Genomic DNA, 17,578 nt, shown 5'->3' with positions numbered 1-17,578 from the left:
AAATAAGACCTAGCATTATTTTCCAGGAGGGCTGCAATATAAGACCTACTCCGAAAATAAGCCCCAGTTAAAAGTGCTTGTACAATCCTATAATCTGCTCTATTCCAAGAGTATATAATGTACAATGTGTGTTTCTGTAATATAATTGCGGGGAAGAGAGCTCTGGCAGGTCACCGAAACGCAGAGGGGCGCTATAACAAAGGTATTTGGCACAATTATATTACAGAAACACACACATTGTACATTATATAATACTGTAATAGAGTGGAGTATATGATTTTACTAGGATTTTACTAGAATTTTAACTCAGAACATACTGGGGATTCCTGTCAGGCAGGGAGAGAGTGGGGGGAGAGAAGACAGCACATTACATGGTAAGACCTACCCCGAAAGTAAGCCCTACTGTGTCTTTTGTTGCCAAAATTAATATAAGAACATGGGGGAAACACAGTAGTAAAAAATATCAAGGGTTTCAATTCCAGTTGTAATCTAGTTTTCAATAGGATCCTCTATTTATAGATCCTTGGGTCCGTTTTAATAAAATATTAGACTTCATTAAAAATGTTAAATAATCATTTTGAGTTACATTGAGCAATGTGTAATCTTGTAGCATTTTCAAGACAGTCATTCAAGTAACATTCACGTCTTTAGAGCCCCCCCCCCCATGTGTATCTCCAGACTACGTTCCTTCACGGAGAGTCCTGTGTTTTGTGGCTCCTTATGTCTCAATGGGTGGAATTGGAAAATCTGCTAAAGAAAAGATAAGTATTGAGAATTACTTTTTAGGAAATTAAGTTTCGGAATTAAAAAAATATCAGATTTAGCTGTTTCATTACAAACCAAGAAATAAAGTGCAATCAATTCCAACCAACCTTTCAAAGTTGTCAACATTTTCCAAACTCATGAGACTATCTTCATCCAGCCTTCCCGATACTGAAAATAGACCAGAACAGTTATAGCACACTAACAATATTGTAGCTGGATATGGGACAGTTGAAGCAATACATTGGGGTATTTATAAAAAATATATACATAGTAATGTTCTCAGTGAAGTGTAAATAAGGCAACACAAAACGAATGTTACTAGGCTAGTTTCTGTGGTGGTCGAATGTTTTTCATTGACTCAAAACAGAAAATCTTGCATTTGGCCACTAGATGGTGATAAGTATCAAAGGAATTTCCTAAGATACTTATCTCCATCTAGTGGCCAAATGCAATATTCTATATTTTAAATCAATGAATTTTTGCCCCAGTCGCACATAATGAATATACATATACTTTCACAAGGCAAATTGCTATTTAAATTTTCTATGCATGCAAACCTTCATGTTTAGGGGTTTCATTTTCTGTTTTCGATCATTAGTGAGGTCAAATTAGTGTTCCTTTTTAGACTACAGTGAGAAGAAATTTGAAAGAGCAAGACGGAATTTTTTTTTCTTCAACAAAGGAATTTCTAAGAGCGTATGCGTTTTTTGTTAATTTGTCAAGTTCCAAAATCAAATATTAAATGCAAATGAAAATTCTGAAGTAATTTTGAACAAAATTTGCCAAGTCATTAAAATAGTTAATTGAATACTAAATCCTTGTCAGGTCACCTGTGGCCAGATGACAGATGCACCCCTGTCGGAGTCACAAGGTAGTGAACCCTATGACAGACTGCTGCGGATGGAACACAGAGTGGATATGTGAGGCAGGTCCACTGGAGCACAAACAGGGATCCCACAGGAAGCTTGAGCCTACGATTCCCCGGGGCGCAGAGTCTAAGATCCAGCAGGTTTTCACCAGAGCCTCTAGTGGTGAGGATGGCCTTAGCCTTAACTGAATCCTTGTCGCGGCCCCCAAAGTCACCTAGCTCACGCTCCGTAGGGCATAGAAGAGAGAGGGGAAGCAGCCACTCAGGATACAAGTGAGGGGTAAGCCGAGGTCAGGGCGACAAGCAGACAAGGATAAACAAAAGACAGGCCAAAGGTCAGGGTCACAAGCAAACAGGAATAGTCGGGGACAAGCCAAGATCGGTACACAGAGATAAACATAGCAGGAACACAATGCTTAACAAACAACGCTGATCAGCAAGGCAGACCTGCAGAGCACTGGTTAATATTGAGTTCCTGATATGGCCTGGGGTGGAGCCATACAGGGAGGAGAGATGATAAAATCAGCCAGGTGAGAGTGTCTGGCCTCTAAGGTGAACACATGGAGAGGAAGGTAAGCTGCCAGACATTACTGCATATCCATGACAATCCTCAAGACTTCCTGATCGCATTTTCCATTTGTCGCCACTATTTTTACACCAGGGGACCTATGGCCAGTGAGCAACCGCGTCCCAAGCTGGCCCTGTCTTAACATAGGTGGAAATGTTAAATCTGTGTCCTATGGGTGCCGTCTTTGGGGAGTCGGTACCGACCGGCCATAGTTTTGAAACACAGGTTAACATTGGAGCCAAGGGGGAAAGTTGGCCAGCTTGGGACGGGAGTGTTTTCCGCCCATTCGTTGCCTGAGCTATATGTAGGGGAGACTCTTGGCTACTTCTGGTAAAAAATGTGTATAAATTGGGGACTTCGAGAAGTGGCCTTAGGGATTACAATCATTGAACCAAAATTACAAATTAATATTTGCTTACCACTGAGCGGCTCTTGATGATACTTGAACCTTAGTATAGGTAGCCTACGCCGATATCGGTAGATTATGGCTAAAGCAAGAATAACTACCAATGCCACCACGATGAGCGCTGGAACCACATATGGATTAGAGGATTCTAAAAAAAAAAAGGAATATGTCAGGGTTCATGAGGTCTCAAAAGCAGTTAATAAAGACAGCTCCCATTTTTTTTGTGTGTAATTTTTCCCAATCCTCCCAGTTGAATGACAGCCCACTACTGGTGATAAAATGAAAAGGATGGCATTCCGGTGCAGAGATTAAAGCCAGCACATTTTCAAAACTATCCGGCAATGAGCTCCAGAGCACTTGACATAAAGTCGATAAGTCAATGCACTTTGGTCACGCTTATCAGGATTATATGAGGTAAGTAAATGGTTCGGGTCCTTTCTGATTTTGAATTTTTCAAACAACTCTTTAGGGTTGCCCATAATCTGCCTACTTATATTATGTGAGGACATTTAGAGCTATCCTACACTGATATAAATAGAACATAATTATTATTTGTCACAGATCTGTTTTTTCTATCTTCTTACCAATGCTTGCATTACTTCAGACCATTGAGCAAGTTTCACCAGAAATAGTAACTAGTTACTTATAGAACATGTACTAATGGCTCCCCTTCTTTTGTCTTTCGAGACATATCCTCTTGCCTATTAGACATGTGCAATTTGTTTAGTTCCAAATTAGTTTTTTTAAAGAATTTTTACAAATTAGTTAATTCAGAAATACCCGAATGAATTAAAACACACATTTTTCCAAAAGTTCATAAATTTGAGTATTTAAAAATGTTGTAAATTTGAATATTTGAACATTTGAAATTCAAGAATCTTGAAATCTGAAATTCCTGGAAATTTGAAAATTCAAAAAATACGAAAGAAAATTCAAAAGACCAAAAATCCGAAAATAAAAACAAAAGTCCAAAAATGAGAAAACCCGAAAATTTGAATATTCGAAAACCCGAAAATGTAAAAATCAGAAATAATAACTGACTTAACTATTACTAACTATCAAATTATAGGTATTGGAATTTCCTTTCAAATTTGTCTGTTAGTGAACGTAACGAATATAAATTTATCCAAAGTTACAAATTATCCGAAATAACAAATGCCCTATCTAAACTAAACTAATTATTAATAATAAATAACAATAATAATAAAAACTTTTTATTATTATCTTTATTATTATTATTATTATTATTATTATTATTATTATTATTATTAATATTATTAATAATAATTCCATTCCATTTGTTTTGACGCGGCACTCGTTAGTATGGATAATTCGTAACTTTGGATAAATTTGTATACGTTACGTTGACTAACAGCCAAATTTGAAAGAAAATTTCAATACCTATAATTTGATAATTAGTTATTATTAGTTAGTTAGTTAGTTAGTTAGTTAGTTAGTATTTTGAATTTTCAGGTTTTCGAATTTACGATTTTTTTAATTTAGAGATTTTCATATTTACAAATTTAAGAATTTACCAATTTACACATTTATGAATTTACAAATTTACGAATTTACACATTTATGAATTTATGAATTTTCTAATTCACGAATTTCGATCATAACGAATGACCTGAAAAGCGGAAAAAAAATTATAAAACGAAAACGAACAAATTTTTCAGCAGTGCACATGTCTATTGCCTATAATCTAACCGTAAGTAAAGATGGATTCACATCCTATATAAACTGATGCACCGCAGAAGGAGCTGAGTGGACATCAGCTTGTCCTTGTTTACCTGAGACCTGATCTGAAAGTGACATTAAAGGCAGACTTAACGCCCTGGGGCCGGTGCCTCCCAGCCCTTTAGACCCCTTTCACACTGAAGCGTTTTTACAGCATTATAGCGTTAAAAATAGCGCTATTAAAACGCTCATAAAACGCTCTCTCCGTGCATCTCAATGGACCCTTTCACACTCTTCTGCAGCTTTTGGGCGCTGAAAAAAACCGCTCCAAAAACACCCCTCTCCATTGAAATGAATTGAAAGCGCTGTAAAAAACGCCTTAGGCCCCGTACACACCATAGAATCCATCCGCTGAAAAATCCCAGCAGATGGGTTTCAGCGGATAGATCCTATGGTGTGTACACGCCAGCGGATCTGTTTCCGCGGATATTTCTCCCCTGGGATGGATTCCAGCAGATCGAATATTTGCTGACATGCCAAGCATATCCATCTGCTGGAATCCATTCCAACGGATGGATCCGCTGGTCTGTATAGACTCACCGGATCCATCCGTCCGAAGGGATCCCCCGCATGCGTCGTAATGATCCATCGCATGAAAATCCGCCGAAATCCTCAAGAGGATTTATCCGCGGAAACGGTCCGCTGGACCGTATTCGTGGATAAATTCTCTCGTGTGTATGGGGCCTAACCCTTTCACACTGAGGCGTTGCAATGGCGGGGCGTTGAGAAAAGTCCTGCAAGCAGCATCTTTGGAGCAGCTTTTTGGCGTTGAAAAAAATGCTACAAAAACGCCCCTCTCCATTTAAACGAATTGAAAGCACTGTAAAAACGCCTTACCCTTTCACACTGAGGCACTGCAAAAATGCCCTAAAACGTTAGGGTCTTAGAGGTGCTTTACCAGCACATTGAGATTGCAGATGAGGCTTCGCTCGAATACCGCTCGAAAAACGCTCGAATAACCCTCGAAAAACGTGCGAATAACGCTCGAAAAACACCCCAGTGTAAAAGGGGCCTTAAGGTTTTTAAGATGCCCGGAGGGTTTATGATCATGTGATCACTGTGATTGGCTTTACGTTAGCCGCCGGGAGTGTGCGGTTAGTGCACTCTCGGCACAACTATTTTTGCAATATAGCATGCAAATATGCGGCCGCTTTACCCCAAGTGCCATCTGCCCAGAGGCCTCATCTTTGCCAACAGGTTAAAAAAAATCAAACATGTCATATTTACCTGCCCTGTGCAATGGTTTTGCACAGAGCAGCCCCATTCTCCTCTTCTCGGATCCCATGCTGACACTCCTGTATAAAATATTGTTTCTTTCCCAAAATGTACGCATTTTTTTGTTCATAGCACAAAAATTAAAAGCCGCAGAGGTGATCAAATACCACCAAAACAATATTTTTGTGGGGAAAAAAGGACGTCAATTTTGTTTGGGAGCCACGTCGCACGACCGCGCAATTGTCAGTTAAAGCGACGCAGTGCCGAATCACAAAAAGTGGCCCGGTCATTGGGCAGCCAAATCCTCGGGGGCTGAAGTGGTTAATGTAAAACTTTGGGGGAAAAACTTTAGAAGAGGGTTATAACCCCTGTCAGTTTTTTTTGCCATCTGTGTCCCATTGGAGAGGGTTCCCTTAACTTCCTGTCCCAAAGATAAAACAGGAAGTGAGCGGAAATCCCTGCAAATTAAGGGAATTTATTGGGGCCTCCTAGGTCACCAGAACTCACGGGGTGAGACTCACGGGGTGTCCTCATGGAAAGATTTACCCTCTATTACTTTTCTAGGGACAGCCCATAATTTGTGATTTTCTTTTACTTTCACTTTCGATTATAATGGTAAACAGGACAAATAGAGAGGGGGAATCTCCTTAACGGGGGGCACAGACAGCAATACAAACTGAGAGGTGTTCTAATCCATCTCCCCTCTATCCAAACCTAAAAATACGTTCTGCCTTTAGTTATATTTTAAATCAGTCAGCCTCCCCAAACCGGACAGCAAAACCGAGGTGTTGTCTGTGTCCAACCGTTACCCGCAACCAACGAAAACGAAAACTGCTTTTGAACACCAGATCATACCTGTTCTGGGACATTTCACACTCTCGGAGGGGGGTGCAGTGATCACAGGTTCTACAAGAGAAAAGTATGAGACATACATTATTCTACGCCCTATACATTCAAAAACTTGTGGCACCCAAGACATAATGAAAGTAAAACATAATCTACTGCTACAGTACTGATGGGGAGTCTTCACTGCCAGCAGAACACAGTGATCACTGCTGGTGGCTATAGACGCTGGCAGTGATCTCATGAAAAAATAAATACACTATATTACCAAAAGTATTGGACGCCTGCCTTTACACGCACATGAACTTTAATGGCATCCCAGTCTTAGTCCGTAGGGTTCAATATTGAGTTGGCCCACCATTTGCAGCTATAACAGCTTCAACTCTTCTGGGAAGGCTGTCCACAAGGTTTAGGAGTGTGTCTATGGGAATGTTTGACCATTCTTCCAGACGAGCATTTGTTAGGTCAAGCATTCATGTTGGACGGGAAGGCCTGGCTTACAGTCTCCACTATAATTCATCACAAAGGTGTTCAATTGGGTTGAGGTCAGGACTCTGTGAAGGCCAGTCAAATTCCTTCACCCAAAAAACTCGCTCATCCATGTCTTTATGGACCCTGCTTTGTGCACTTTGTTTCAAAATATTTGGTGGAGGGGGGATTATGGGGCCAGATTCACGTAGAAGTGCGGCGGCGTAACGTATCGTAGATACGTTACACCGCCGCAAGTTTTCAGCGCAAGTGCCTGATTCACCAAGCACTTGCGTTAAAACTTACGCGTAATTCAAAGGGGCGTGTGCCAGTTAAATTAGGCGCGCTCCCACGCCGGACCTACTGCGCATGCTTCCTTTTGAATTTCCCGCCGTGCTTTGCGCGAAGTGACTTAATTTTTTCGAACGGTGACGTGGGTAGCGTACTTCCGTATTCCCGGGCGTCTTACGCAAGAAGGAAAAATTGTTAACTTTCGACGCGGGAACGACGGCCATACGTGTGCTGTGTAAAGTTAGGGCAGCTAAAACAACGACTAACTTTGCGACGGGAAACTAGACTAGCAGCGACGTAGCGAACGCAAAAAAACATAGTGGATCGCCGTAACTACTAATTTGCATACCCGACGCTGGTTTACGACGCGAACTCCCCCCAGCGGCGGCCGTGGTATTGCACAGAGTGACCCCGATCCTGCTGTTCTGGGGTCCCATGGCAGCTTTCTTGGCTCCTCCCCCTCTGGGGAGCTCTCTCCCGAGGGGGTTAGCTTGCGGGTGCGCTCCTGTGTCATACGGTCTACGTCCATAGCTGCCAATTGTATGACTCGGCCCCACCCCCTGGCGGCTGCGTCTTTGGATGTGATTGACAGCAGCGGGAGCCAATGGCTGTGCTCCTATCAATCTATCCAATCTAGCCTGACTCAGTGGAGAAGAGGACGCCAGGGGACGCGCACAGCAGGTGAACGGGCTCAGGTAAATAAAATGGGGTATGGGGGGCCCGCGACAGTGAGGTGTTTTTTTTCACCTTAATGCAAAGGATGCATTAAGGTGAAAAAACAGGAACCTTTACAACCCCTTTAAGTATATTTGGTGTGGGAATTTAGGGCCAGATTCACAAAAGAGATACGACGGCGTATCTACTGATACGCCGTTGTATCTCTGTTTCTAACTATGCGGCTGATTCATAGAATCAGTTACGCATAGCTAGTCCTAAGATCCGACAGGTGTAATGGACTTACACTGTCGGATCTTAGGATGCAGTACCGCGGCCGCCACTGGGGGCATTTCTCGTCGTAATCCAGCGTCGGGTATGCAAATTAGCACTTACAAATTAGCACTTACAGAGATCCACAAAGCTTTTTCCCTTCGTTAAGTCGCCGTAAGTGTTAGTTTGCCGTTGCAAAGATAGGGTACCTTTTACAAAGTGTAAAGTTAGTACACCATGTAAAAGTGTACCCGTCTTTCCCGCGTCGCTGTAAATTTTTTTTAAAAAAAAATTTTTTTCCCGCCGCATCTCTTTTTTACCCGTCGCGATTCACAAAACTCGGTGCAACGTAACTTCGCGCAAAGCACGTCGGGAAAATGGCATCGGGAGCATGCACAGTACGTCCGGCGCGGGAGGGCGCCTAATTTAAATGGGACTCGCCCCATTTGAATTGGCCCGCCTTGCGCCGGACTGATTTAGGATACACCGCCGCAAATTTCCAGGTAAGTGCTTTGTGGATCGGGCACTAACTTGTGTAATTTGCGGCGGTGTAACTTAAATCAGAAAAGTTACGTTGCGCCTGCTCGTTGTGAATCTGGCCCTAAGGCTTCAATGACCACTAGCCATTTCCAATGATTAGATTTAGGAGCAAAACACAATGTTTTGTCAAAATAAAAATAAAAAAAACAGGCTTTTCCACAAGTATTACAACATCTTACCTGTAACATTAATCCTCAGGATATCACTCTTGGAGTCAGAGATGCTGTTTTTGGCCTGGCATTGATAGGTTCCAGAATGGTGGAGATGTGTTGAGTTTATGAACAGCACTTTTCCGTCATGAGTTATGTCATATAGAACGCAGTTCCCACCCACTTCCTTGCCATTGTGGAGCCATACATACGAGGGAGTAGTGCCACGCTGCACGGAACATTTGAAAGTCACGCTAAGTCCAGATGTCATGTCCGATACTTGGGGGTCCATTGTCATTTTTGCATTAAGTACTGGCACTGTTAGAAAGAAAGGATAATGTCAGAGAATCTCCATCAAATCTTACCAGCCAACAGGGGCATTGCTAGGTCTACAAAAGATCTGGGGCTAGAGCCCATAGCAGCGAAGTAAAGAAAGTCATACGCTTGGGCAGGCATGTATAATATACATGTGTGTGTGTGTGTGTGTGTGTGTGTATGTAATATATAATAAGTAACAAAAGTATCGTCATGCAGCTGAACGATGGCCATATCTGGATGGCAGTGGCGGTGCATCCATAGTGGGTGCAAAAGCGCCGCCCCTCTCTCTAGTACCCATCAATCAACAATACATAGATTCATGTATTGCATGATACTATGTATTGTTGCCGCTTCCACCCACTATTCAGATGTTCGGCCCCCTGTTGAGCACCGGCCATCTGAATAACAGCGGTGGGCGTGTTTTGGAAGTACCTGATTAGAGCGAGATTCTCTAATAGGCTTCCCTATTACAGCCTGCAGGCTCTAATCGTCTTCCAGATGGTTAACCAGAGGGCGCGCAGGCTGTGCGTTCCCTGGTTAACTAGTGCTGTGTTAGGGAATCGCTTCCCTAACACTGACCCGCCTCTCAGCCAATCAGGTGCACTGGGTCTGAAATGGTATAGAGGGCAGGAGAAGACATCGAGGGAGCGTGGAGAGGATGGCGCTGACCCGAGGAAGGTAAGTGCCGGGCTGGAGGGAACTGGCTGCATTTGGGGGGCACAAACTGGCGCCAATTGGGGGGGGACAAACTGGCTGCAATTGAGGGACAAACTGGCTGCATTTGGGGGCACAAACCTTCCTCACTGTTTTATGTGTTTTCTTCTGCACCATTGGCATGGTTATACCTTCTTAGACCTCTCCATAAAAAGATCAGAAATTTGTGTTTAAAGTAGAACTATAGGTAAATCTTTTTTTTTTTCATTTTGTATAGAGTAAGGGAGGGTTATAGCCCCTGTCAGTTTATTTGTTATCATCCCTGTCCCATTGCACAGATTTCCCTTCACTTCCTGCCCCCATAGCCAAACAGGAAGTGAAAGTAAATATATGCAAATTAAGAAAATCCATTGCCCCCCAGGCCCTCAGAACTAGTGTCCCCACTCGAACATTTCAGGGTGGGTCTTAAACAGTAAGGGGTTTGGCCTTGACAGGAAGGGGTGGGTCATATTTAAATTAGGGGTGCACGAGTTTAATCGGGCCTAGGGCAGCACAAAACCTAAATACACTACTGGTCCTGGCAGAGTAATCCTTGTGCTGCAGTTCTCGACATTTACAGGCTGTTTGGTATAGAAGTGGACATCAGGATATTGATTAAATTGGCGGAATATAGATAACTTGTACCTAGTAACATTAAATAGTAATTTTCCTCCCTTGGCCACCAGCTGAGCAGATGGAGACCAGAACCAACCCTAGGTTAGAGATCTAGAGGCTATGGGTCCCAGATTCGGGACTATAGACCCAGTAGCCACCCCCTAGCGATGCCACTGCCAGCCACGGAAGACTATTGTAATGATTAGTAAATGTTTAGGCAGGGATTGGGTTTATTGGTTAGTGGCGATTTTTCTTTACAAAAGAGGAAATGCCTTTGAGGTCTACGTATATATGAGGCCTATATTTTGTCTGGGCAATACCATTCCCTTGACCGCTCATTAAAATTTCATTAGGCAACAATTTTTTTATGATTGTTAGGTATGGCTTTTTTGCAAAGTTACATTGGTCCAGCTTGGACCAATGTAAGTATGAATGTTCCATACCAGCGGAATCCCAGTGAAAGCTGGAAATCAATGCAGTAGACACCTTTACTACAGAGATCCCCGCTAGCTCCTGAGATCCTGTGCCGAGCAGCTGCACTGCTGTATTATGATCTCTGGAAGTTTGCTCGCTTGACACAGGTGCCATTTACAGAACATCTTTGATCAGTAAATTCTAATAGCTTTTGATTCCTAAACCGAGTTGTATAATGAACACAGGAGGCAGAATGCAAAGCATCCTCTGATTGGACAAGGTGGAGAGGTGGTGAAGTAATGAAAACACAAAGTATTCTTTGAATGGCTCCTATGGTAAGAGCACAACCCCTTGTGTTCAGTAAGCAGCAAGGCAGACACTTGGCCCTGGACCTGGACCTGGAAGCTTACTGGATTTACTGTAATAGCTGTGCCTATTACAGTGATTTCAGACCCCATGGCGATTGGCAAGGTAAGGCACATACATACTTACATTTAACATCATTTCAAAAGTTGTTTTAAATCCTTTGAAACCTGGAGTTTCTATTAAAAGAATGAATGGTGGCACTGCCTTAAAAGTCCTTGTTCAGGTACTTCCTGGTAGGGAGTAACAACAGTGTGTCCCTGTCTCCCAATTGTGCCCCTGAGTGACCGTAAAGCTATATATTAGATGAAAAAGTTTGCTCCAGGTTGCCACAACGGGATTACAAACTTAAAGTGTTTATAACCCTAAAAAACTATTATGATACTGCCTCTTATAATGATAATATGGTCTGTAGCAATGCAGTGAAATGCACCCCTTTCTGTGGTAATAGGTGGTTGGTCCTGCCTGTGCCTCTCTTCCTGACAGTAAACTGACCATGCTATTCATGGCTGCCGATCCCCATCCATATTTCTTGTATCAAGCCATTCCTCCCTGCCTATCCATTCTCCCTCCAGCTATTCCTCCCCGCCCATCCGCCCTGCCTCCAGCTGCTCCTCCACACCCATCACTCCTGCCTCCAGCCACTCTTCCCTGCCTATCCATTATGCATCCAGCCTTCCCTCCCTACCCATCCTTCTTGTACCAAACCATTCCTACCTGTCTATCCATCCTGCCTCCAGCCGTTCCTCCCCGCTCATCTGTCCCGCCTCCAGCTGCTCCTCCCCACCCATTCCTCCTGCCTCCAGCCTCTCCTCACCACAAATTCTTCTTGTATCAAACCATTCCTCCCTGCCTATCCATCTTGCTTCCAGCAGTTCCTCTCCGCCCATCTGTCCCGCCTCCAGCCGCTCTTTCCTGCCCATCGCTCCTGACTCCAGCCGCTCCTCCCCTACCCTTGTAACAGAACAGCGACAACGTCATTCCTGGCAATGACGTTTTCCCCCAGTCTGTACACACACCCGCTAACAGGTCCATGAATCACTCGGGAAGCTATAACGATCACAGGACCTGCACTTTAGAAGTGGGCAGTTCAATGAGGGCAAGTTAGAAAGAAAAACAACGAACTTGTGTTAGTCCTAAATGCATATATATATGAAAATGTATTTTACATTTGGTAACTTTACAACCACTTTAACCACCATATAGTAATAACTGTTAAAAGAAAAGGTTATCGTAAGATTTCCATCTTGGAGATTAGAGAAACAATAAGAATGGAAACCATTTCCTGCACACCTTGAACCAGAATATATGTTTTATTGCTCCTCTTGACTATATTGTTGGTGGAAAAGGGGGAAACGGAAACTTCACAGTAATACTCCCCAGAATCATCCTCGTCGGCTTCGTAAATACGGTATATAGTGGAGGATCGAACTGTTTGCATTGGTTTTCCATCTTTATAGAATTTATACTCCAAGTTTGAGCTTTGCCTGTTCGGGTATCCTGTTGTGTCACATGATAGGACCAAAGATCTCCCTTTTGTAATTGAGTTTGAACTCACAATAAGGTTTGGAGGAGAAAACAATTCTAGAATATGAAAAAAAAGTTCATTATTACAAAGTTTTACATCACAAATTGGATTTCTGCCTAACCAGGGGCGTAAACATAGTTATGGCAGCCCTGTTGCTCAGTAGGTGTAATAAGTCAAATGCCGCGTACATACGGTCGGAATTTCCGACAACAAATGTTCGATGGGAGCTTGTTGTCGGAAAATTCCGACTGTGTGTAGGCCCCATCGGACATTTGTTGTCGGAATTTCCGACAACAAAAGTTTGAGAGCTGGTTCTCAAATTTTCCGACAACAAAATCCGTTCTCGTAAATTCCGATCGCGTGTGGACAATTCCGACGCACAAAATTCCACGCATGCTCCATGGTTCGCAATGGATATAGCACATTTGTTACGCTGTAACGGACTGAAGAGCACGAGGCTGAAAAGCGCGAATCGCCGTCTCTCACCAAACTTCTACTAACACGACTGGTATTGAACTTCCATTTTCTAGTGCCGTCGTACGTGTTGCAAGTCCCTGCGTTCTTGACGTTCGGAATTTCTGACAACTTTTGTGTGACCATGTGTATGCAAGACAAGTTTGAACCAACATCCGTTGGACGTTTTTTTTCATGCCGAAAAACGATCGTGTGTACGTGGCATAAGAAGTCCAAAGTCTTTACTGATTACAACTAGTTGAACAATAGAGACTTTGAACTCCTAGGGATTTTTCATTTGGGCACTTGACCTATTATGCCCCGTACACATGATTGAAAATTCCGACAGCAAAAGACCGATGTGAGCATTTGAACGAAAATTCCAACCGTGTGTAGGCTACATCGGACTTTTGCTGTCGGAATTTCTGCCAACAAAAGATTGAGAGCTGGTTCTCAAATTTACTGATGGAATATATCCCTATCGGAAAATACGATCGTCTGTAACAATTCTGACGCGCAAAATTCCGACGCATGCTCAGAAACAATTCAACGCATTGCTAGGAAGCATTGAACTTACCGCGTTCTTGACGGACGAAAGTTCAGAGAACTTTTGTGTGATCGTGTGTATGCAAAATAAGTTTGAGCGGAATTCCGTCGGAAAAACCATCCAGGAAAACTGCGATGAGAGCTTCTGGCTGGGAATCCCAGCCGTGTGTGTGCTCCATCGCAGTTTTCCCAAAGGGAAAACCACCGTTCTCTTTTTTCCCACCGGGATTCCCGGTGGTTTTTAAGCCAGCAGATTTCCTATGGGTACAACCTGCGATGGAGCATACACACGGCCGGGTTTCCCAATCCAAAGCTCTCATGGCAGTTTTCTTGTTGGGAAACCCGGCCGTGTGTAGGGGGAAAAAGCTACCGAGCAGGTTCTCGGTTTTCCCCTCTGACTTTTTACAGCCAGGAAAACCGATCGTGTGTACAAGGCATAAGACTTGGATCTCTCAACTTAAATATCCTCTCCTCTGGGATCCCTGTCTTTGTGGTGAGCTGAAGACTACAGGCCAATTGGGCTTATTTAATGATTTTGTCCGCATTTTGATTAATTTGTAAAAATCTGTGTCCAGCACCCCTCCACCAATATCTCTTGGATGTTGATCAATAACGCAGGGGTTAAATCCAGACTCCATTACATTTACTAACCGTGTACAGGTAAATATGCAGTGTTGATAGACATGTGAGTCGGTATCAGCAACGTAAAGGGCCAGTGAACCCCAGACTAATTTGAAAATGACACGCAAGTTTGTATATCTAGTGTGGAAGGCTGATCTCACTATAAGAGGCAGGGAGGTGCTACAGACATGGACAAGTCTGTTGATACCCTTTCATGACAAAATTAAAACCCACAATTTTCTCTTAAATAGCTTGAACCCAAGAAAATAAATTGACATCCATCATTGTTTATTCCATGTTTAACCTACAGTACATATACACTATGGGCCAGATTCTCAAAGGCGTTACGACGGCGCAACACCATTAGCGCCGTCGTAACACCTCATCTGGCCCCGGGTATCTATGCAACTGATTCTCAGAATCAGTTGCGCATAGGTACCCATTAGATCTGACAAGCGTAAGGCTGTTACGCTGTCAGATCTTAAAAGTAATTTTTTTTCCCGCCGCTAGGTGTCGCATCGTCGCTTTTCCCCGTCGTCTATGCAAATTAGGTAAGTACGGCGATTCCCGAACATACGCGAGGTCGACGCAGCGAATTAACGTCGTTTGCGTAGCGTACCCGACGCGTAAGGTTGCCCCTGCTAATTAGCAGGCGCAACCAATGTTAACGATGGCCGTAGTTCCCGCGTCGAATTCAATAAAAATTACGTCGTTTGCGTAAGATGTCCGTGAATGGCGCTGGACGCCATTTACGTATACATCTAGGCAAATGACGTCGGGGCGACGTCATTTAGCGCAATGCACGTCGGGTAATTTACCCGACGGAGCATGCGCAGTACGCTCGGCGCGGGAGCGCGCCTAATTTAAATGGTGCCCTCCCCATTTGAATTGGGCGGGCTTGCGACGAGCAATCTAACGCTACACCGCCGCAAGTTTACAGGTAAGTGTTCTGAGAATCAGGATGTAAACCTGTAGACCTGCGGCGGTGTAACGTAGATCTCATATATTACGCTGCCCAGGAGCAGCGCGAATGTATGAGAATCTGGCCCAATATTGCCAAATCCTTTACATGCAGATGAACTTTCAAGGCATCCCAGTCTTAGTCTGTAGGGTTCAATATTGAGTTGGCCCACCCTTTGCAGCTATAAAAGCTTCAACTCTTCTGGGAAGGCTGTCCACAAGGTTTAGGAGGGTGTCTATGGGAATGTTTGACCATTCTTCTAGAAGAGCATTTGTGAGGTCAGGCACTGATGTTGAACGAGAAGGTCGCAGTCTTCGCTCTAATGCCGCGTACACACCATCACTTTATGTGATGAAAAAAAATGACGTTTTTAAAAACGTCACTTTAATTGACTGTGTGTGGGGGAAAACGTCGTTTTATGTCTTGTAAAAAACGACCAAAAAAAATTGAAGCATGCTTCAATTTTATGTGTCGTTTTTCAAAAGTGCACTTTTTACTTCACAGAAATTGACCGTGTGTAGCAAAAAACGTCGTTTTCTAAGACGTTTTTTCATCCACGCATGCCCAGAAGCTACTTATGAAGCAAGCTTCAATGGTAAAACGTGGTGGAACGTAACCTCACTTTGCAAGATTATTGTGAGAAAACGATGGTCTGTAGGCAACTTCGTCTTTGAAAATTGAAGTTTCAAAAACGTCATTTTTTACTTCACAGAAAGTGTCGTTTTTTTTCATCACATAAAGTGATGGTGTGTACGCGGCATAAGGCCCCGTACACACGACCAAACATGTATGCTGAAACTGGTCCGCGGGCCAGTTTCAGCATACATGTTCGGTCGTGTGTGGGCGCGAGCGGGCCGAATTCCAGCAAACATTTGCCCGCCGGGCCTTTTCCCAGCAGACAAATATTCCTGGACGTGTTTTAAAACCGTCCGCTGGAATCCTGCCCGCTCGGACATGTACGGTCGTCAGTACAGACCTACCGTACATGTCCAGGCGCCCGCCGTCCCTCGCATGCGTCGAATGACTTTGACGCATGCGTGGAAGCCTTTAAATGGCAGGCCCGCCTACGTCTCCGCGTCATCGCCGCGTCATCGTCGCGGCGACGACGCGGACACGCCCCGCGTATTGTTTACGCGCGGACTTCTGTACGATGGTGTGTACAACCATCGTACAGAAGCCCTCTGGCAGACATGTACGGTGAAAACGGTCCGACGGACCGCTTTCACCGTACATGTTTGTTCGTGTGTTCCCTGGCCTAATTCATCCCAAAGGTGTTCTATCGGTTTGAGGTCAGGACTCTGTTCAGGCCAGTCAAGTTCTTCCGCCCCAAACTGGCTCATCCACACTATATTGCCAAAAGTATTGGGCCACCCAAATCATTTGCTGGAGGGGGGATTATGATGTGAGGTTGTTTTTCAGGGGTTGGGCTTGGCCCCTTAGTTCCAGTGAAGAGAACTCTTAAGGTGTAAGCATACCAAGACATTTTGGACAATTTCATGCTCCAAACTTTGTGGGAACAGTTTGGGGACGGCCCCTTTCTGTTCCAACATGACTGCTCACCAGTGCACAAAGCAAGGTCCATAAAGACATGGATAAGTGAGTTTGACGTGGAGGAACTGGGCCTGAACAGAGTCCTGACCTCAACCCAACAGAACACCTTTGGTATGAATTAGAGTGGAGACTGCGAGCCAGGCATTCTCCTCCAACAAATGCTCTTCTGGAAGAATGGTCAAACATTCCCATAGACACACTCCTAAACCTTGTGGACAGCCTTCCCAGAAGAGTTGAAGCTGTTATAGCTGCAAAGGGTGGGGCCAACTCAATATTGAACCCTGCGAACTAAGACTGGGATGCCATTAAAATTCATGTGACCTGTCTAGTGTCTAAAATGCTAATTAATTTCCCTTTTTTTTGCCAATTATTCACAAATTCTACACAATGATTGGCCTAAAATATGTCCGCAGTGGTTAAGAAAAAATATGAATCTAATGTCTAATGCTATGACAGTCTAATTATCAGTTTGTTAAGAAATCTCCCGACGGGTCAAGGTCCCTCAGAAATCCCGACAGGAAACTTTGAGAACCTGATCTCCCGTACACACAATCAGGTTTCCCGATGGGAAAACTCCGAAGAGAGCTTTTGGCCGGATGGGAAAACTGCCCAAAAACCGCTGTACAAAAAATGAGAACCCGCTCTCTTTTTTCCCGGCGGATTTTTTCCCAGTGGAAAACCCGGCCGCGTATATGAGAAAAACAGACGTTTTTGGCAGTTTTCCCGTCGGAAAAA

The 17,578-nt window shown here is 43.8% G+C and overlaps 1 protein-coding gene across 3 annotated transcripts in view; it reads right to left on the bottom strand.

The window, feature by feature from the left end:
* Positions 1-654: 654 nt before the first annotated feature.
* Positions 655-17,578, bottom strand: part of LOC120920943 (Fc receptor-like protein 3) — a 60,688-nt gene continuing 43,764 nt past the window's right edge. For 2 of the 3 annotated variants that reach the window (XM_040333404.1, XM_040333405.1), the window contains exons 13-18: positions 12,477-12,767; positions 8,811-9,098; positions 6,418-6,468; positions 2,621-2,755; positions 873-933; positions 655-750 (exon numbers count right to left, since the gene is read on the bottom strand). In XM_040333404.1, coding sequence (XP_040189338.1) covers positions 726-750; positions 873-933; positions 2,621-2,755; positions 6,418-6,468; positions 8,811-9,098; positions 12,477-12,767 — 851 coding nt within the window. In that variant the 3' untranslated portion in view covers positions 655-725. The remainder of the gene's footprint in view (positions 751-872; positions 934-2,620; positions 2,756-6,417; positions 6,469-8,810; positions 9,099-12,476; positions 12,768-17,578) is intronic. The other variant, XM_040333406.1, reaches the window with a different exon arrangement.

This window comes from Rana temporaria, chromosome 13 (genome assembly GCF_905171775.1).
Source record: "Rana temporaria chromosome 13, aRanTem1.1, whole genome shotgun sequence".
NCBI classification, from domain to species: domain Eukaryota; kingdom Metazoa; phylum Chordata; class Amphibia; order Anura; family Ranidae; genus Rana; species Rana temporaria.
Note: the sequence above shows the minus strand (reverse complement) of the source record. Positions and strands in the feature narration are given on the sequence as shown.